General features: G+C 45.5%; 3 protein-coding genes across 8 annotated transcripts in view; all 3 read left to right on the top strand.

Annotated features, from left to right (window-relative positions):
• Nucleotides 1-1,124: 1,124 nt before the first annotated feature.
• Nucleotides 1,125-4,454, top strand: LOC106749079 (coiled-coil domain-containing protein 93). Its single transcript, XM_014628159.1, has 12 exons — nt 1,125-1,322; nt 1,568-1,681; nt 1,754-1,848; nt 1,993-2,263; nt 2,335-2,535; nt 2,621-2,671; nt 2,774-2,878; nt 2,945-3,162; nt 3,254-3,570; nt 3,669-3,789; nt 3,875-3,959; nt 4,021-4,454. The coding sequence occupies exons 1-12, from the start codon at nt 1,272-1,274 to the stop codon at nt 4,180-4,182; spliced, it is 1,791 nt and encodes a 596-aa protein (XP_014483645.1). The 5' UTR covers nt 1,125-1,271; the 3' UTR covers nt 4,183-4,454.
• Nucleotides 4,455-5,717: 1,263 nt separating this feature from the next.
• LOC106749081 (phosphorylase b kinase gamma catalytic chain, skeletal muscle/heart isoform) lies at nt 5,718-10,178 on the top strand. Of its 4 annotated transcripts, XM_014628162.1 has the most exons (10): nt 5,718-5,825; nt 6,119-6,282; nt 6,405-6,689; nt 6,778-6,868; nt 7,021-7,157; nt 7,259-7,356; nt 8,037-8,120; nt 8,683-8,841; nt 8,911-9,024; nt 9,777-10,178. In XM_014628162.1, exons 1-10 carry the CDS (start codon nt 5,734-5,736, stop codon nt 9,804-9,806), a joined length of 1,254 nt encoding a protein of 417 aa, XP_014483648.1. In that variant the 5' UTR covers nt 5,718-5,733; the 3' UTR covers nt 9,807-10,178. The 4 variants fall into 4 exon arrangements, with proteins under 4 accessions (XP_014483648.1, XP_014483651.1, XP_014483650.1 ...); XM_014628165.1 differs by lacking the exon at nt 8,037-8,120; XM_014628164.1 differs by lacking the exon at nt 9,777-10,178 and having other exon boundaries at nt 8,911-9,423.
• A 356-nt stretch (nt 10,179-10,534) lies between these two features.
• The window catches only part of LOC106749078 (max-binding protein MNT-like), a 35,744-nt gene continuing 25,305 nt past the window's right edge, over nt 10,535-20,973 (top strand). The window contains exons 1-3 of one of the 3 annotated variants that reach the window (XM_014628153.1): nt 10,535-11,257; nt 14,213-14,648; nt 19,773-19,844. In XM_014628153.1, coding sequence (XP_014483639.1) covers nt 14,360-14,648; nt 19,773-19,844 — 361 coding nt within the window. In that variant the 5' untranslated portion in view covers nt 10,535-11,257; nt 14,213-14,359. Of the gene's footprint in view, nt 11,258-11,566; nt 11,658-14,212; nt 14,649-19,197; nt 19,598-19,772; nt 19,845-20,973 lie in introns of those variants that run through there. The other 2 variants (XM_014628152.1, XM_014628151.1) reach the window with 2 other exon arrangements.

The raw sequence follows: 20,973 nt of genomic DNA, 5'->3' as shown, positions 1-20,973 counted from the left end.
ATACATTTTTTTTCCTTTCTCCACGAGAAAATGAATCGTTGATAAGTTTCGATAAAAAAAATTCCCAACATGTAGACTCATTCATGTAATTGGACGCTTGAACTTGCGCGCGTATATATTTATCAAGCATAATTTAACTCGTCAAATATTTCATCGAATTGATTAACATTCGTTAACATATCGGGAGCTATAATTGGCAATGTGGCACGTAACGATAAATTCCGCAAAATGATGTGACTTTCTCTTTTAGTTCAGCCGAACTTTTATTTCGGAAAGAGAATAAGAAAGCGGCGGAAGGCGCAGGGGAATTTCAGGTTAAATTGTCAAGAAAAATAGTTCTTATTTAATCAGTCGTGTTCTGATCGTATTCTAATTTCGTACCGTCGATGGAATTTATCAAGAAATTCTAACAAATAAATAATAAACATGAAATATAATTTGTCTCACCTAATAATAAATCGCGTCTCATATCCAGCCCAATACCGGATACCGCAGATATTACGATTCAGTTTGTCGCACTTGCGCAATAAAGCGGATTGGTCAGGGAACTTTCAAAGTTCCCAACATTCTACTCACGAAACAGTAGAGTAACATTTCTCTATTCTCTATTTTTCTATATAACCAGATACAATCTATATAACCAGATACAATCGACCATTCAATCTCCGATAATGATAATCATATATTTAGCTTATATCGAATCTCTTTGTAAGATATAAAACTTTCTTATATTATGCTTCGTCGAAAATAATTAAACAATTACTTGAAAATTTATTAGTCAAAGAGCACTTCTTGAACACCAGAGTGCGCTTCAGTACCAGTGAAATAATACCCGTACCAAACTTCAAATTAGGATTAAAATTGGATTGAAGTTCAACCAATCAGGACAAAGTTCACTAAATTCAAGTTTAGTGAATCTTGCTCTGATTGGCCAAATTTTAATTCAATCTCAATCCTAATCCATAGTCTGATACAGGCTTTATGGCTCTCGCAACCAGCGCGATGTGCAACGCGATATGCGACGCGCGACATCCAATGAGCGTACTGCTTTTCCACAAGACTGCACGCGTGTCGCGCATCGCGACGTGGTCTAAATCCAGCCCTACATGTAAACTCTAGGTGGCTCTTGATTCGTGTTACAAAATGGCTGAATCTTCAGCAGTATTTCTCGAGTAATAACGATGACAAGTGATATGCTGCAACGATTGTAACAAATTAGTATCTCATTGAATATCGGCCGAGATAGTGTAATAAGAACAAAGAATTGCAATATGTTGAACGATGTGCCGAAAAGATTACCAAAACGTTTCGAAAGTACAGAGGTACGTAGACATTCGCGTGTATCCCGCAAATTCATTAAATATCGAAGATATTTCGAAATTAACATTAAAATTAGAATACCAAGTGTAGCTATATGCTATAAATTATTATTTTTAATAAATTATGTGTATTTTTCTGCTGCGTGTATAACATCGTGGCTCCATCTGTTCGAGACCTTTTTCGCGGTAATTTAAATGAGTGTCTAAAGATGAAAATATTATGAATGTCTTTTGAAATGAATTTTCAGGCTGACGTGCGCGAGGATGAGGAACAAACTACTAAGTTTCAAGAGATTATCGATCTACTCGTTGCAGCCGGCTACTTTCGAGCACGGATAAAAGGTTTATCTAATTTTGATAAGGTCTGTGAGTTATTTTTAATTTTTATTTTCAATATGCATGTGACTTCTGAAACATACGGTGGATTTAATTAGGTGGTTGGTGGCATGACATGGTGCATAGAATCATGTAATTTTGATGTCGACGTGGACTTACTTTTTCAAGAAAATCTCACAATTGGTCAGAAAATGTAAGTGTTATCCTATAGATAGATTAAAACATTTTATTAATCAATTCCTTGATACACACAGAATGCTGCAAAAGTATATAAATAGTTTTTTTACTTATAGACTGAAGATGATTTTTATGTATTTTATGAAATATATATTTGCAGCTCCTTGACGGAAAAAATTGTAGCCATGCTTCCTAAAATGAATTGTCCATATCGGATAGAACCACATCAAATACAAGGTTTGGACTGTATTCACATATTCCCAGTTATTCAGTGGCTGGTGAAGCGTTCCATGGAAATGCGACAGGAAATGGCAGGCTTTGTGAGATCTTTTGCTCTAAATCAGTTTCACAAGAAACATTCATTCAGCGAGGATTCCGAGATTGGAACGATAGCTAGGGAAAATATGATTAGAAATTTATGTTCAGTCAAGGTACAATTTCTGTTATGAGCACGCAAGTGTGCGGCAGACATACATGATATTGAATGTCTGATTTATTTCAGAAAGCCTATGAACCTCGACGTTTTTTCAGACAAAAAGAGGGTTTAGTGAAAGATGAAAACAACAGGTTTATTGGTACAGTGTTGGAGTATGAAGCACCTTTCGATGCTGTTAAAAATACAACCGCGACCACAATATCGACATCGGTAGAACCTAAAAGTGGTGATCTAAAACACGAGTCGAGTAATGAAAAAACTGAAAAAGTATCATGAAATCATCTTTAAATTTACATTTTTATCGAGTAGTATTTATATCAGAAAAATTGATATACGCATTAATATTTTATAGAGTACCACCGAAGAGATTACAGCTGCTTTAGCTGTCATAGAAGACAATTCGGTACGTAGAATTTATATATTTTCACTTAATTTTAAAATTAAATATTGGCGGTTACGATTATAATACGATATGATATGATTAACAATTACGATTATTATTCAGGCGCGTTTAAGTGTGAGCACAGTTGGAAATATCGTTGGCATACAAGCACAGGAGATTGCGAAAGTGGCAGAAAAATATGCGGCCATGTCTACTTCTGAAGTGGAGGTAAACCTTCGTGTGTTATATGATTGAAATTCGCAACGATATTAATGCATCCTTATACGAATATAGGATAGTGGCACAACCGATTCATCGCGTGCTCTGATAGCATTGCAGAAGCAAAAGTCAACGTTACAATCCAGAGCTCGCAAATTAACAAAAGAAAAAGACAGTTTGTCGGATAAACTTACCGAAATAGTAGAAAAAACGAAGGAATGTCGTGCGAAGAGAGAAGCCATTGAACGTTCGTTCAAGAAGATTCAAGAAATTGGAATTAATGATAATAATAGGTACTTAGGAATAATAGAGATAGTCGGACGATTGATACATTTATTATGCACCAATTAGTGATGCGTCTTAATAATTCCGTCCTACTTCTAGCGTTTTCAAACGATTGGAGGAACTTCTTTCCGTACATGACGGATTGAAGGAGCAGGAGCACAATTTCCGAGAGCAATGCAAGTCGGATTTGAATCTCCTTCGAGATATGTTACAAGAGATCGAGGATGGTGCTCCGGAGGAGGAGGAGGATCGCGTCAAGGAATACGAGGATCAGAAGGAAGCCGTGACGCGAGTGCGACTGCAGCTGGCTAAAAAAAATAGAACTATCGCGTCGTTAACGAGGCAATTGGACGATGTTCCGGGGCGCTCGGAGCTGACGCAGTATCAACGACGTTTTATGGAGCTCTATAATCAAGGTTAATTAAATTCGCTTTTTTATATATTCGCAAATATATATCCGATATCATTCTAATATAATTAGCGACAAATTCTGACTATATAAATATCATTGCAGTCTCGGCCAAGCATAAGGAGACCAAACAGTATTATACATTATATAACACCCTCGATGATACGAAGCTGTACCTAAGCAAGGAATTGTCACTGCTGAACTCCATTCAGGACAATTACAACGAGTATGTATCACGCATAATAATGATATCAAAGTAGTCGTTAACGTTAATTAATAATTTTATTAATGTAACATTTATTTGACGGTAGGGCTATGGCTTCGGCGAGCGGCAAGGAGCAATTCCTGAAACAGTTCGAAACAATCGTTGCCGGAGTGAAACGCAACAAAGCTATGGTAAACGTGAAAAATACACCGTTATCTAAAAACTTGACCGACAAAGCGACTCTTTGTTCAGGTGGAGAAACGATGCGCCGACGAGAAGAATCGCCGAGACGCGCTGAGTCGACAACTCGTTACTCTCGTGGAACAACAACGTAAATACGTCGCGGCGGTCAGACAGCTTACCATCGAGTGTCGTAAAAATGAGGCTTTGTTGGCTCAACTCCGAGGTCCGTAGATATCCGCTCGCGTTATTGGCGGAGATAAAGCGCCTTTCACGCTAGCTGCGAAGTGGCTACCACCATTTATTTATAGCGCTTGAGAAAAGTGATGTTTCCGACAGTTTAAATGTCTTTAAGCTACACAATGTACCATATGATATAATTTATACTATACGATATAATGAGAATGTAAATATCTTGCGTGATACGCAATTTCACGTATTTGTACGTCTCGATGCGTGTACGCTCGGATAAGAAGGGAAAATTAAATTATCCCGTTTTGCCATTTCGAACGCATTTCACATATTGTAATGCCCTGTACTATCCTCCGGATGTAAGCGTATGTATTTCTTAGCTGCCGCAGAGATGTTTATAAAGCATGACGCAATTGCTTTCAGCGCGCAGTATTGCGTATAAGACGGCGTGAATTAAAATAGTAGTTGCTGCCCGAGTCACATGACTTCGAGTTTTATTGAAGTACACATTGATCCGTATGTCATACGTGTGTGTGTGTGTATGTTGGAACAAAGCGGCCTGATCTCGATAATAGACCACCGCCGCTTGCTCGTATATTTTTTCCCTTTCTCGCGCGATCCCTCGGCTTGCTGGCCGAGCGCGATAGCTTCGCAAGGTGCATTTATGCGCTTGCAGTTGGACACGATGCGCACACGCTACGTGACGTAATCGCTTATAATATACGAACACAAAGCTCGAGCTTCTTATGCTCACGCTCACTGAATTTTACTCTCAAACAATAGAACTAGATAAAAGTGGGATACAGGAGCACCTTTCTACATGCACTCTCGCAAATTAGAAGTATTTAATCGCTAACTCACTCTCGCGTTGCACACACACACACACACCTGTTGCATTCTACGGAAAGCGAAACGCTCCGGTGAAAAACGGAACTCAGTTGCTGCGCGATATCTTGCATTATCGCGCTTTCTGCCGTTTCGTTTTCGTGCGGACGGCCGTCATACTTCTAAATAAGTCGTATCTGACGGTTTGACAGATGCTGACGTACGTGAAAAATTGAATCTAGGATTAAAAGTGGAAGTAACATAGGTCATGGTGCGCGTCTGCTAGCTTGCTAAGCCGCGCATGCGTCCGTTCGTCCTTCCGTCCGTCCGTCCGTCCAACTGCACCTGCACATCACACTGGGTTAGCGCCAAGCCGATAGTATTGTTTCCGGCACTGCCGTTGTGGTCACATGCGTGTTACCTCTCTCTCTCTCTCTCTCTCTCATCTTCTTTACATTTACCGTGAGGTGCTATTGATAGTCGATGCTGGTCGATGCTGTGTGCGAAGTCGCGATTGCGAGACACACGGATGATCGAACGGCGCGAGGAAGAACGTGCGTGAACATGAGATTGTGCTCGCTCGACCAAGATTCGCCTGGTGTGCTCGTTGTCGGCTCATCCCTCTCGTTCGTAAGCAGGCGATACTTTTGGCGTGCTTGCTGAATTCCGAACGAGCGAGCGAGGGAAGCGAGTGTGCGCGTTCCAGCGTGTGTGTGTATATTTTATGATCTGCCAAGCCGTGTCAGACAGGCTGCGGAAGCGCGAAGCATGGCGAAAGAAGAAGGGGACGACGTATTGCCGGACAAGGACGCGGCGAAGGGATTCTATGCTAAGTACGAGCCCAAGGAGATCCTAGGAAGGTGTGTCTCCATATCGTGTTTTTTATTGCTACTATTAAGTCGTGCCCAACTTGTTCGATGATATTTGTATATTATTTCCGTGTTGTGTGTGTGTGTGGCGCCAGCGATCTTGGCGAACGAGTGTACGAACTCGCGATGGTTCCTTGTGTTGACGATGACATTATATAATTAAAGTGAATTTCGTGAGGTCGTTCGTGCGAATTGCCTCACACAAGCGTTGCGTTATTTTCTTTCAACGAAGGCCACGTCAAATTTCACGGATTAAGCTTGGATTTTTCCCACGTATATTTCAGAGGAATATCTTCCACTGTGAGAAGGTGCATAGAAAAAGAGACGGGTGTAGAGTACGCAGCTAAAATTATAGATATTAGCAACGAGACTCACGAGGATGGGATGAAGGACGCCACGCTGCAAGAAGTGCAGATACTTCGCAGAGTAGCTGGACACCCGTACATCAGTAGGTTCTTCACTTTTCTTGCTTTTCTTTTTGAAAGTACACATATCGATAAATATTACAAAGTTAACATGATGTTGGGCTTCTCAGTAAGTAAGGTAATGTTATTTTCCCTGTATTTCCAGTTGAATTGCACGATGTCTTTGAATCTAGTACATTTATATTTTTAATTTTCGAACTGTGCAAGAACGGAGAGCTATTCGATTATCTCACGTCTGTTGTGACACTTTCTGAAAAAAAGACACGTTACATTATGAGGCAAGTGTTTGAGGGACTCCAGCATGTGCATAACCAAGGAATAGTGCACAGGGATTTAAAACCCGAGAACATATTGCTCGATGATAATTTGAATGTAAAGATAACAGACTTTGGCTTCGCCAGAGTACTGAAGCCTGGGGAGAAATTGTACGGTGCGTTTTATTTTTCTCTATGTACGAATAGCTGTGTGATATGAGATGTGAAATCTTCTTTGTTAATTTATATACACTTTTCTCGCAGATCTTTGTGGTACACCTGGCTACTTGGCACCAGAAGTATTAAAATGTAATATGTTTGAGACTGCAGAAGGTTATGGATTCGAAGTTGACATGTAAGTTTCATTTTTACTATTACATGGGTGTTGTATTATTATTTCATTATCTGTATAGATATTATTTTGCATGGATCTAAATGTAATTACAAGTACGCCGAACTTTTTTGTCCGTTCTATTGTCATCAATTTTTATGTTTATGATGTGATAGATGGGCCTGTGGTGTGATTATGTTTACGCTATTGGTAGGCAGTCCTCCATTTTGGCATCGGAAGCAAATGGTTATGCTTAGAAATATAATGGAAGGAAAATACTCATTTACATCTCCCGAATGGGCTGATATAACGGGTGGGGTGAAAATTATACATTACCGATAAAAACGTTTATTTTAAGGAACAATGTCTTGAGTAATCGTGAAACATAAATGTTATATGTTTTCTTTATTCCAGAGGCTCCAAAAGATTTGATAAGGAGATTATTAGTCGTTGATCCTAAAAAAAGAATTTCGATAAAAGATGCCTTAGAACATTCTTTCTTCCATACTGTCGTAAGTATCTTAATACTATACACAATAACAGGTTCGTCGACATTTGTAACTCCCACTTTAAGATGAGAGTAAATTTAATTTAAAAGATCCCTTCTTTAAATAACCAATGCATATTTTATACACTATGTTTCAATACGGAATTAAAATATCTTGCCATTAATTTGTTTGCTTTCTTTGTTTTTGCTCATTATGTCTTCATTTAAAAGTATGCCTGCAGCCATCTCAATATATAAGCATTTCTAAATAATTATTGGTATAATTTATACCTCATTGATTATCCTCAACTTGAAATATATTACAGTTGGGATGATTCATCAGCCATCATTGTATTTCAGTATTAAGATTTATAAGATATAAATTAATGTCAATAATATAGCACCTACTTTTTATCCAAAAATTATAACAAATATCCAAAAATTATAACATGCACAAAGAATACAGGTGGAGGCAATTGCACAGGAAATACTTATATTTTTCCATCATTATACATTGGTGTATAAATATGGGATTTTTGGAAAAGTGTTGTATATATTTAATCATATAATTTTTTTTTTTTATTTTCAAGTATTTTAATTGATCAAAATATATACTAACAATAATGGCAAATATCATTCGATAGATTATAATATGCGCGATTATGAAATAAGTAGAGTAAGTAAAGTTAGTTGTTGGCCTTACAGCTATGGGATCAAGACATCGCTCCTCTAAAACGTTCTCTATCGTCTAACTCGCGACGTCTGAGTAGGATATCTCAGTTAGCTTTGGTAAATTACTTTCTTTTTATTTTGTTCGGTGACAAGCATAAAATGTGCCGATTATATTTTATGTGACAGTTAACACTTATAGTGCTTTGAGAAATATTTTCACTGATTTTATGTGGAGGATTATGTGAATACATATAAATATTTTATCGTAGTAATTTTTATACTGTTAGTTTTTAATTGTAGTAGGAAACATTTATACCCAATTCATTATATTTCACACGTTGTTTAACATACATTCTTCCTCTTAAAGTTATCATCTATTTTTATTTTACGTATTCTTACACGGCACTTTATTAACAAATTTCTATTCAATATTTGCATATAAATATTAATACTTCTGCTTCCTGTCATTTGATTTTTTGTCATTAATATTCAATCTCACGTAGTATTGTAACAAAATACTTTGTGTTTTATTAAACAATCTAATGAGTAAATGATAATAATAACCCTTTCTAGTGCTAATATATAGCAATGTAGGTGACTTGTATTAGTAAATTGTGATAATAATGATTTTTTGTTATTCGCTGACAATTTTATTACGCAATCTTCATTTCTTGCATAGGAATTGAAGGCAAAGTCGTTCAATGCACGGAAGAGATTCCAGTTGGCAATCATTTGCGTACGGGCTGTTATCCGTATTAAACGGCTTCATAGCACACCAGAACCACTTTCCACACAGATAGTCTGTACTGATCCGTATAGAATAAAAGTTCTGCGAAAGGTAATTACGTATATTATGTAACGGTATGGATTATATGTACTCGATGGGGACATTTATATTTCCTTGTAGGTAATCGATGGCTGCGCGTTCCGGGTCTACGGACATTGGGTGAAGAAAGGCGAAGGTCAAAACCGCGCGGCACTCTTCGAAAATACGCCAAAGACAGAATTGAAGCACCTATACGTTAGTAACTTAAGTAGATAACTATTACTTTGCTAAATCGTTCTAGTTAAATTTTACCGCTCTAATCAGAATCTCCATGGTCTAATAGTCTAATGAAATACTTTACAAATATATTTGAAATAGTGATCTTTTTTATTATGACATAACAGTTAGGTAATCATTCTTTAAGGATTTTGCTGATCAAGCAAAATTATTAAATTTGTATTTACAAACTGCAGTGTTAATTTTATTATAAACAATCGAGATATCAGCACAAGCTAACATTGCAAGGGATGTATTTCTATATACAAAATACAATATTTGAATTTAAGGGCAGAATGTAATATTTTCTGACAATATTTTTAAATGTATCAAGAATCGCATTATAACTATTCGTTTAAAATAACGTTTTCTCGTTGATATTGAGTCAATTTATTTATATAATTACAGAATTTTCCCTGACAGTATGACCATTTAGCGAAAATTAAGAAAAAGAAATGTTCCATAGAACAATTTTCTTCTCTTTGCGTTATGTACTTCAATCGCACAGCAAAATAGTACTGATAATATTTACAAAAGTTGTACTTTTCCCGTAAAACTACTGTAGTACTTTGTAATATACTTGTTAACATGTTAAATTCTTGCAAAACGTGAAATATCAGGCGTTACTCTGTCTGTGTGTGTTAATATTAGTTTTTATATATTAGTATAATACTTCCAAATCTAGTCATACTTTGTACAAATGAAACTCTTCTAAATTGTGTACATTACAGGTAAATACGCATGACGAATTAAAATTATGAATCAGGCAAGATTACAAGCAAGATTACAAAGACCTATACTTTTTACAAGACTTTGAATATTACAATACCTGGTACAAAAGACATGTTTTCGCAGTGACATGACAGTTTGCAGGTGACATAAACATTAATGTTATAAAATGATCACTGTTTCCAAAGGAAAAAGCAGTTTCTCACGTACATATTCTATCGTACGTTCATCTCTTAGTTTTATATATTTACATACATATATATATATATATATATAAACATGACAAATATGCAAGTTTGTAGTCGCTCGGCTGCATTCAATAGTGCTCAAGAGATGTATTATTATATATTACCGTTTTTTGGACAGTGTGCTTGTATTATGTAATAGGACAATAGTTTTGTATATGAATAAATATACAAATTGCAAATTGTTACGAACGATTGTTTTGCAAGAATTTATTTTATAGAAATAATTCGTGGAAACACGTTTCCCCGGGAACGACGATGAATTCCAATGAGCGTCGATCGCGGGAGCAAAACTCTGTCACGATCAATTAACGAGCGAGTTTTCGCGAAAGGGAAATTAAAAATAAAGCATCTCTCGGCGTGGACGTATTTTTGGCGGCCACGGTGGCCTCACGCGGTGGCCTCACGAGCATGCGCGTTCGCGAAGGTAAACAATGGAGCACAGCTCCGTCCGTCCGTCCGACAGGCACGGCCGAGTAAAAGCGGCAACAGCGCGCGCGCGGCTCGTGCGGCGGCGGCGGCGATCCATGTGACAGAGAAGGAACGTGACAAAAGCTGGCGGAGGGTGACGGCGCCGCCGCCGCGATCGGAGCGCGAGTGTTTGCCCGGGCGAGCCGGGTGTCGGGTGTGCTCCGCGCTCGTCGTCGATCCCTCTCGCCGTGTGTGCGTCCTCCGCGCGTCTCGAGTCGCGCGATGTGAAGTGAGCGCGAGAACGGCTCCCCGGCAGTTCGTTTCTCGCGAACGCGTTGCCCGCGCGCGTGCTGGAGAGAGAGAGAGAGAATCTGCGACGGAGAAAACGGCAACGCCGAGGCAGAGTGCGTGGGCCCAACGGGTGACTGCTGCGACACACACGCGACGACGGCAAGGACGACGACGACGGCGAAGAAGAAGAGAAGGAGGAAGAAGAAGACGACGGCGACGAGGACAGTGTTGATCGACTGATTCAGCCGATCGAGGGATTCGGAGCAACCGACCGACCAGCCAATCGACCAACCGACCCACCGACCGACGGCAGCAGCAGCAGCAGTTTCGATACTTCACTCACGCCCAGCAGGATTGTGCGTCACATGGGCCGCGCTCATTGGTCGATACAGCCGAGTGACGTCACGGACCGCACGGCGATTGGCTCGCGACGCGGTGCCCGGACACGTGAATCGTGGCCGTGCAGGCATGGCAGTTTGATGCGCAGTGGTTTTCAGCACTTGTAAAATGCTACTGCCACGCGCCAGATCGATCAGGTTATAACCCGCGGTTTCGTCGCGCGCGCTCCGAAACGGTCGGTCCGTCGCGCGCGCGTTGTGCTCGCGGTCGTCGAGCGAGAGTAGTAGCCCTCGCGCTCTCTCTTTCTCTCTCTCTCTTTGTCTCTCTCTTTCTCTCTCTCTCTCTCTCTCGCGGCATTGGCTCACCGCGTCGGTCGGCCGCTCTCGCGCCCCGAGACCCGATCTGATCCGGTGGGCCCCGATCTCTTTTGCCGCGCGCGCCCGACAGGATTGACAAATACGCGTGGACACACGGGCGTCGCGTCCGGACAGTGTGCGTGGTGCAGGCAAAGATTCGGCGCTCAGGGACGGACGTGCCGAGGCGGAAGGAAATCGTGTACACCGGAGAGGCAGGAGTGTGTGTGCTCGACGCAAACGTGTGAGTTTCGAATCGTGTTAATCGGTGCGCACACACATCATACACAAACACATACACACACACATACAAAAGGTGAAATAGTATTCGTAAGTTTCGACAAAGGCACCGGAGTGCTCCGGTGCTCCCCGTGCCCCTCTCTCTCTCTCCTCTTCCTTTCTCTATCTTCGTCTACGTCTTTCTCTCTTTCTCGCATTACCACGCCCGTTCGACAGAGAGAGCAACAGGGACGGGGTGAGAGAAGGAGCACGCGCGCGAGACAGAGAGAGAGGAGAGTGAGACAACGGGCGAGTGAGAGGCAGAGAGTGAGAAAGAGAGCGCGAGCGAGCCGCGGACCATTATCTCCTCCGTTACTATCGCCTATTTAATTAACATGTGTATAGAGGTGGTTGCGTGGCGTGTTTTCCGTGCCATAATAGAACGGGCCAATGCGCGACGTCCGACCGGTGACGTCACGGGCCGCCAAGTGCCGCGATTGGCCGGCGTATGCGTGCGTCGGCCGACGTGCGTCCTAACGTGCGTGTCGCTTTGTCAGTTTAAGGAGCTCGCGCGCCGCTTGCGGCGGCACGCTTCCTTGACTGTTCACGAAGACGCGCGTCGCCCAGGCACCGCGTGCTTGCACCTCTCCCTCGTCGTTGTCGCCGCCACCTTCGCGATCACCGCCGACGACGACGACGCTGACGTTACACGCTGCCGCCGCCGCTCCGCGGTGTTCCGCTCTGCGCTACGCCGCGCGTCCTCTCCCTCTCCTCTATTTTCGCGTGCCGACCCCGCGCGTCTCCCACGGAGAATGCGACCGCACGTCGTCGTCGACGCCGTGCGCTTTCGCGATCCCGCTGGCCGAGGTATATACATCTACTTTCCAATGGACACACTATGCTGAACTTCGATATCCCGTTTTGTTTCGTCGTCTTCGTCGCCTCTGGTCACGTGCGGATGAGCTTTTTATTTTTTCTTTTTTTTTAACAGTCGCAGCTGCCAATGTGTTCTCCTCGAGATGCCGGATAATTGGGGCATCACACTTATCGAACGGTCGTACGATTTAAAACAAGTGCGAGAGTACGTGGGTTGACATGCACGTCGAAACGCGTGTTCGTCGAAGATTAAGATCGGACGTCGCAAAAAGTGCCTCGAACGTCCACCGAGAGTGACCCACAGATCTCGTAACTTGAAGAAGTGATCCCCCGATTATTTCGAACGTTGCATTTATTTTTTACTCTGTACCAAGCTAAGTTCCCCCCCCCTCCCTCCCGAAACGACTTTACCGTCTCGACAGTCATTCGTCGATTGTCCCTGCGGGAATATTTCACATGACAGAACAAATTCTCTCTTTACTTTCTCTACGTGCCTCTTCAGTCTGGCTTACGTGATTTCTTACAACGTGACACGCGTACGTTCTCGCGGCAGCTTTTGCGCGCACGCAAACGCCACGTAACGAGACGTTGTCGTCTGTTCTCTCTCTCTCTCTCTCTCTGCCTCTTTTTTTTTCATACGATACGAGCGGCGGAGGAACAGCACGATTCGCGAGAGCCATCGATACGGACTCTGCGATGTCGCGAATTGTTGATTGCCGGGCGGTCGGTCGCTGTTTATCGAGAATCCCGCCTTCCCGCTCGAAGTTATGTATAATAATAATAATACCCGGCTAAGATTCAAACTGACAACGAGAGGCAATTGCTCTTCTACGCGAAAAAAAGCATCAACGTGATTTTCCGACCCAATCGCGGTGTCGCTCGGCCACGTAGATTTGAAACTGCTTGCATTCGCGCGACCTTTCAACGTCAGTTCGCGCGGGGACCCGCCGGTCGACCCGGCGCTTGACGCGCATTTTTTTCGCGAGTGCAATTATCCCGGAGCATTCTCTCTCGCCTTTTTTGAGCCGCCGCCGCCTGGTCGTGCAACGATTCTTGACTCCAGTAAACGCGAGAGAGAGAGAGAGAGAGAGAGAGAGCTCCGGGATGCGTGCTATCGCGCTGCGCTGCAGAAAAAGCCTCCGCCGCGCCTGCGCATCGCGCCGTGCCTGTTCGGTGTGTGTGTGTGCGATGTAGCGCGCGCGCGCGAGAGAGAGAGAGAGAAAGAGAGCAGCGTGTGCGAGTGGGTGGCCAGGGTGGAAATGAGGCGCTTCCCGCGCGACTGCGTTACGTCACGTGCACGTCACGTGACGTACGTCGTAGACACACACCGGCCGTGTCCGCAACGTCCACGACACCTTCCCGAGATAAGTCCGATAAACGCGCAGTTTTCGCGCAACGAGCACTCCCAAACAATGCGGCTAGAGAAAGAGAGAGCGAGCGAGCTGCACTCGAAGATTCCCGATAAGAATCCTTCCCGATACCGACATTCTCCGAATTTACCGATAAAACCGTGTCACGTGGCGGCCGACAAACATGTCACGCTACCCGTCGGCTCGCTCGCCGCGAAGAACGACTGCACCGAGAACGCGTTTATCGGAGTACATCCGGCGAGGTGCCTTAGGTGTCGCTGAAAGCGTTAGCTTCGAATTTCTCGATGGACTCTCGCTGCTTGTTTACTGACGAGTCGGCTTTTTTTGCATGCAGGGTGTCGAGCCCGCGCTCGGGGTGTAGCAGGGGGCGAAGCGGAGGAGGATCGAAGTTAAGGAAAGTCCGTAACCTCCTGCTGTGCTACTGTGAGATCCATCGCTGCCGTCCGAGACCACTGGCGACCGTCGCAAGGCCGGCTCGCCGATGCCGCGGAGCCAGCACGATCATTCGGGCGTCCGTGAGCACGGAGAGTCGACGCGGCAACATCAGCACCATCGTTCTGTCCCCCCCACCTGCCCCGCGACAGAACAACATACCCCGAGCGGGATGAGTCTGGAAACATTGCTGCAAGCGGCCTACTACGTAGAACAGGAGGAGAAGAAGCGGGAGCGCCTCGCCAGCACCTCCTCCTCTTCCTCCTCCGAACAGCACTCGTTCGTGTCTGCGCCACCCCACTCCAATCATACTTACGCCTCCACTACCAGGCCACGTGGTGAGTACCACGCGCCGTTTCCCGGCGACCTTTCAACGCCGCGTTGCGTGTTGTATGTGTGGAAGGAGGAGGAGAGAGAGAGAGAGAGAGGGAGGGGGAGAGACGTGCAGTGGCGTCGCGTTGCATCGCATTGTGTTATGCTGTGACACGGGTCGTCGTGTCCGGACCAAGTGTCTCAATACTCATCGTCGATGCTTCGCGTCGGTCGTAAGTATCGATGCATCCGACGCGAGAAGAACAATCCCCCGGACGGCGATATTTTTCGGCGCGCGGTCGATCTTCGTTCGCGATTCGTCTTTCCGCAAGTGGTTTTATCACGTTCCGTAAAAATCAAAAGTCGAGCGCGTCCACACACGAGAACGGTCTTCCATCGCACGACTGGAACAACGTCGGGGACCATCCGAGGTTTTCTCAAGTTTCTCGAGTACCGAAGCCGGTCACGCGCGCTTGTTGTCTCGAAGACGGGGATAAGGACTCGCGGAGCGAGTGTTGCAAGCGTTTTTCCCCCGCGCCGCTGCATTATCAAAGCGCGACAGTTATTTGTACGTTCTCCTTTTGCCTTTCGCGGCAACAGCCGTGCCGGCGTGTAATCGGCCGATAATAACGCGATGCCCCCTTCTTGGAACATAAAAATATCGATTAAGTCACCGAACGCGACGAACCTGAGGAGCGTGTGAAAGCGGCTGAGAGAGGAAAACATGAAATCATTCCGCGAGACGGGTATCTTAATCCCTCCCGGAAGATAAGCTCGGGATCCCACGAAATCCGGAATCGAGGTGGTAACGCCTCATCCGTCGATCGTCACGTGCACGCACCGTGTGCGTGTATATTTGTGTCTCTACGTGCGCCTCGATTGAGAGGCACTGGCACGCACATGCGAATCGTGCGCGATGACCTACGCGCTCGCCGTCTCCAAATTAGGTATGATTTACCTCGTGGCAGTGTCTCTCAACAATGGCGAACACTCCGAGAAAGTAACGGAACCGACCGTTATTATCTCGCTTAGAAAGAGATAGATAGATAGATAGAGAGAGAGAGAGAGAGAGAGATTACGACGAGCCGACGCGCGTTTGTTGCTCACGACGCTAATTAGCTCTCGAGTGTCAATTTCGCCGCTTCTCCCGCTCGAACCCGCGCGACCGATAAATTTACGCTCGTACACGCGCGCACGCTCGGCCGGGGAGGGGGGAGAACTCACTCGTGTGCGTTTCGAAGATGCAGAGCGCACCAGCAAGAAGGAGAGGATTCGCACGTCGTGTGAGCGGAGTTATTCCTCTCCGGGCACGATCTATCGGTCAGTCGGTTGGCGCTGCCCCCGAGCGATCGTAATCGCAGGACTAACCAGATCACCGGCGTTGTGTCGCTTCGATTGCCGCGTTTTCCCGGGTCAACGACTTGACCACAGTCGACCCGATCCTGCGAGACGGGTCCTCGGCGCACGCGAGAAAGGATACCCGGACGGGCAGAAACACGACGATGCACGCGACTAAGTCGTCCCTTACCGTTCTCTTTCTCCCTTTCTCTCTCTCTCCCTCTCTTCCAGCCTCTCTCCCAGTCTCTCTCTTTCCCCGCCTCGCGGAGATCGTCGAGAACGACCTCGCGACTCTCGAGACTGGTCTCGTCGAGGTCTCTTCGCACGTTCGCTCGGCGAACTGCGCGAAACTCGCCGTTTTCGCGTCGTTGTCCGAGTTGTCAAGTCCCCCCCGTATTACACAGCGCGCGATCCGATTACATTACGCCGAGGCGAGCGAGACAGGCGACCGATTGTGCACCGGTCGTCGGAGCGGTACTCGGCAACGAGCCGCGGGAATAGCATCGAGGATGCTGGAATTTTCCCTTTCTCGCGACGCAACGCGCGCGCGAAAGTGCATCGTAAATAGCTATGGATGTACGGGGGTTGCGGGGAGGGACAACTGAGGGAGAAACGAGATCGAAGGGGTGGGAACGGATCTCAGTCTCTCCGGGAGCTGGAGGGAGCGGGAAGAGGAGAGTCGGCGAAGAGCGCGGCAAAGATTCGTTTGATTCGTGCGCTCCGCAGCGGAATCAACGGGGCGCGTGTTCGGGCCGCTTGCACGTAGAGGGACAGAGTGAGAAAGAGAGAGAGAGAGAGAGAGGGAGTTGCGAGGGGAATTGGAGGGTGGCGGAAGTCACGGCGACTCAGTGCGGACGGGGGGCAGGAGAGAGAGAGAACGGAGAAGTGGCGTAGGTACTCGACCGACGAGGTCGAATCGTCATGGAGGAAGGGAGGGTAAGGTGAAGCGGCGCGAAACGAAGCGGGGACAGGGAGGGGAAGAGAGAGAGAGAGAGGAGAACGACGGTGGTGACCGTGGTGCTGTCGTTGCTGCGGCGGCGGCGCAGCGGTGTAGTAAAACCCGGGTACCGCGCGCGTCGTGAAGGAAGAGTAGGGAGGAGGGCGACCCGGTCACTGACTCTGGAAACTACGGCTGCGGCACTCGCGCTTCATTCACGTGCGCGCCATCTACTCGCGCGCGCGCGACCAGTACACGCTTTCTGCTCTCTCTCTCTCTCGCGCGCACGCCCGCGCGCATGGTACATAGATATATCAATGTAATTAATTTTAATATTTTTGCGAATACCGTTCTACGAGCTTATTATTTAATACTTGACGCGGATGAAATATCCGGACGTTACGGTCTGCTAATGCGATATCTTGGAACAAAGATACTACGACCCGGCCGTCGTTAGAACGTGACGAAGGGAGCGCATTTATATATCAGCTAAAACCGTGCAAATATTTGTCCGTTGATCGTCTTCTATTGTAATCGACGTGCGTGTCTGTCGCCTCTTTTCGCTTATCCACCGCTCTCTGCTCTTATCTGTGCTCTTATCGCTGCGCGCGAGATCTTTCCCGGTGTCACCGGTGCGACGCAGCTAACGCATATCGCGGCTCTCGTTACCAAACCGGATTGAGAGAGAGAGAGAGAGGGAGAGCGAGCTGCGTCATGCGTGATTAATACGCGAATGAGTGCGGGTGACTCTCGAAGGCCACCAATTGCAACGCGCTGCACCGGTACGAAAAGTGACGGAAAAACTCCGCTCCGCGATACAGGTCAGATCGATGTCTCTTCGCGGTGGGTTCGCCGCGTCGACGCGAACAGGTGTTCCGGTCGGGGGACGTGTTTACGCACGCCCGCCCGCCGCCCGGTGTCGACGAAAATGCGGTTTTCGCCAGCACAATCGATGCCTCCCCCGTTACGTCGCGATCCTCCTCCCCCGCCCCCTCCTCTGCGAAACTAATCCGTGAAAATCCGAACTCTGTCGAATCTATCGCACTACGCCGCTTTCTCCAACTCTCCGAGATTAAGATCTGTTTTCCCAGCCTTTCGAACTATTTTTTTTTTTTTCTTAACTTTGCGACGTGAAGTGGAAAAAACAGTCTTGTGCTTTGATGTGATTTTTTATGTGATTTTTTTTTGTTGAATTATATCTCGCATATCGCCGCACGATCTCAATAGGTCGGTCAGTAGCGCCTCGCGAGATGGGCAAGTTCGCTAGTTCGTCGTGTTCTCGCGCACGACCTCGATCGTAATGCGGGATGATTTAAACGTCGTAATTCGCTCCCTATCTCCGCACGCATCCGGTCTGTTAACGTGGTGCGCGCGTGCTGGGCCGGTGCTACGACGGTGCGCTGCGCGATTATACCTGATATAGAATACAGGCGGAGGCAACGTGTGTTAAACGACCGTTTAAGACCGTCTATCGTGCACGCGGCCGAAGGATGCAATTCCACTTTATGACGTCGTAACGCGACTGTCATCCCCCGCATATTTTACGCCGCGCGCGAATACCTGCCTCTCTGCGAGGGAGACATTATACGACTCGTACGCGAAGAGTCGTTCGACTGTTCGCTCGTTCCATTTATTTCCCTGGCGGGAATAGCGCGCAATTGAATCCCTTCGCGGATTCTTAGCTCTCCTAACTTCTTCATCGTCGTCGTGCCGGATACGTCGGGCAATCGCAAAGTGTTTGCCCAGCCACTCGGATCTCTTCGTGTGATTTTTAAATTTACCTTCCAACGAGATGAATCCAACGTATCATCGGGAGTTTCGGCTACCCACGAGAAATACCGTAAACGACAATGTGTAAACTTTACCGCGGGTAATTTTTGGAGGAAGTTCAATTAACCTTGAATAACCCTGAAGTTAATTTAACGGTTAATCTCACATTGCGACACGTTGCAAACCCGGTAAGATCAATTTCTACCTTTTTTTTGCACGAAAGGACGAGATAATCGTGCAGGATAGCCGTTATCCGAATCTTCAGGTAATTTTGACACGTCTCTCATAACGACGTGATTTTGACATTTACGAGGCAACGAATTGGAGACACGACGGAGAAGGCAGGCTCTCTTTCTTTCTCTCTCTCTCTCTCTCGAAAGGGTTGAGCGCGCGCGTGCAGTCAGTGATGGTCAGCGAGCACGCGGACAAGTCGACCGCTCGAGTGCGCATGCGTCTTGTCCCCGGCTAAATCCCCACCACGTGCGACCGGCCGCGTGGCTCCTGATCAATCTGCGGCGTTGCCGGCTCCTCGGCGGCGTGAAAGGATGGCGGACAGAACGGACAGGAGCGAGATAGAGTCGGCTCGGCGAGTTTGGGTTCCTCCCCACCACCGCATGTCTCGTTCTCGTTGCGACCCCCCACTGTTTTGCCCGCATCTCCCACCCGCCGCCACGCCGTCCGATCTGATCCAGGGGTTTCTCCCCGACCTCTCTCTCTCTCTCTCTGCTCCCCCTCCCCCCACCGTTTTAGCACGTGGAGACGCGTTTCTTTCAATTTTTCATACCGTATCGACCTGTGGATTCAACAACCGTTTTCTCCGCGTGAGACGCCTGCGAGAAAATGGGCAGGGAAACGAGCGGGTAGCTGGTTGGGATGGGCGACGATATTCTCGTCATTGGAAAGGAAGGAATAACGTCGGAATAATTTTTGGTAAATAAAGCGGCTCGGAACTTCGAAGTTAGATTAAGCTAGATTGAGAAAAAAATATATTCCACACATGAAAAATACGTCAGTCTTGCGAAATTAATTTTGCCAATACCACAAGATTGGTAAAACTCATCGATCGAATTGATTGACCAAGCATACCTCGTCTCTGTGTTCTCAGGTGTCAAAATCAAAAAGGAACGCCCGGATTCGGATGATCTGTTCTGCGAGGAGAATATGCTGATAATAGATGGTGAGTACAGTTCACATTATCGTTGGTCTAAACTGTATTTATTGGGATTTCGCGAATATCGACGCAAGTAGGAGTTGTACGTACATATGTGTGCGCTGTCAATTGAAACGTTACAAAGTGCAAGATGGAAAAATTCGATTTATCGTGCTCCACCTCGCTAGATATGAAGTTAGACGTGTATATGGAAGGATTTATCAGTTGATGTTTTATGTAATTGAGATAAAAGTATTTGGAAAGTCAAAGTATAAGCAAAATGCATTGCAGTCACGCCAATGGCGACGACCTCGATCAGTTAAAGGAGTATTCTCATTTGAAAAATATTGTTTAGTAAGTGATTTTTCGGAATATTTTTATAATTATTCTTTATAATTATATTTCTTATAAAAACTATAAGACGTATAGTTCTAAGGTTCCGCATAAATATTTATGCTTGATTCATATACTAGAACTTCTACATATTATCTTTAACATTGATAAAGTTATATATAATTTTTTAGCGCTGAATGCGAAAGTTTAATTGCCACGGTTTCAAACGTTGTAGGTTTCTGAAACTAAAGCGGAAGTGAAATGGGAGACCCCAACTTCCTGGATACGTTTGAAAATCTACTTTGCTAGGAAGGTTCAAGCATAGATAAATATTTATAGAAAATCTTAGAATTGTACACCTTACAGTTTTATCAACAAAAATTTTTAGATTACTTACAAAAAGACGACGCTTCAAATAAAAACACCCCCTTAAGATCACCCGTTAATTTCACCCGCCAAAACGGCGGCAAACTCTTAGCAACCTACCATCTCGAATATATACTGAGAAACCAATTTAATTGACTGAAACAAAATTCTCGTTTGAACATGGGTAAGCAAATATTTTGTTTTTGAGAACCAAAGTTTCGCTCTCTGAAACGAAGATGAAAAAGGTTTGGTTCCGTGGGAATCATATTTTGGCTTTCACAAGCGAAACATTTGTTCACCCATATCCAAAGAAACCAGCATCTTGCTTGAGTCAACTAAATGGATCTTTCCAAGTACAGTAGTGACGATAAGTGAATCCGGTACTGGATATCTCGCGGGTTGTTTCGCCGAGAGAGCGTGCGCGGCTTCACGTGCCTTAACCCGAGAGTGCCAACGT

This window comes from Dinoponera quadriceps, unplaced genomic scaffold (assembly GCF_001313825.1).
Source record: "Dinoponera quadriceps isolate SergipeBrazil2010 unplaced genomic scaffold, ASM131382v1 scaffold2982, whole genome shotgun sequence".
NCBI lineage: Eukaryota > Metazoa > Arthropoda > Insecta > Hymenoptera > Formicidae > Dinoponera > Dinoponera quadriceps.
Note: the sequence above shows the minus strand (reverse complement) of the source record. Positions and strands in the feature narration are given on the sequence as shown.

Coding starts and splice junctions, on each gene's coding strand:
- LOC106749079 (XM_014628159.1), top strand. CDS start 1,272: ATGTTGAACGATGTGCCGAAAAGATTACCAAAACGTTTCGAAAGTACA. Junction 2,264..2,334: donor GAAATTTATGTTCAGTCAAG/GTACAATTTCTG, acceptor GATTTATTTCAG/AAAGCCTATGAACCTCGACG. Junction 2,672..2,773: donor CTGTCATAGAAGACAATTCG/GTACGTAGAATT, acceptor ATTATTATTCAG/GCGCGTTTAAGTGTGAGCAC.
- LOC106749081 (XM_014628162.1), top strand. CDS start 5,734: ATGGCGAAAGAAGAAGGGGACGACGTATTGCCGGACAAGGACGCGGCG. Junction 6,869..7,020: donor TATGGATTCGAAGTTGACAT/GTAAGTTTCATT, acceptor ATGATGTGATAG/ATGGGCCTGTGGTGTGATTA. Junction 7,158..7,258: donor CGAATGGGCTGATATAACGG/GTGGGGTGAAAA, acceptor TCTTTATTCCAG/AGGCTCCAAAAGATTTGATA.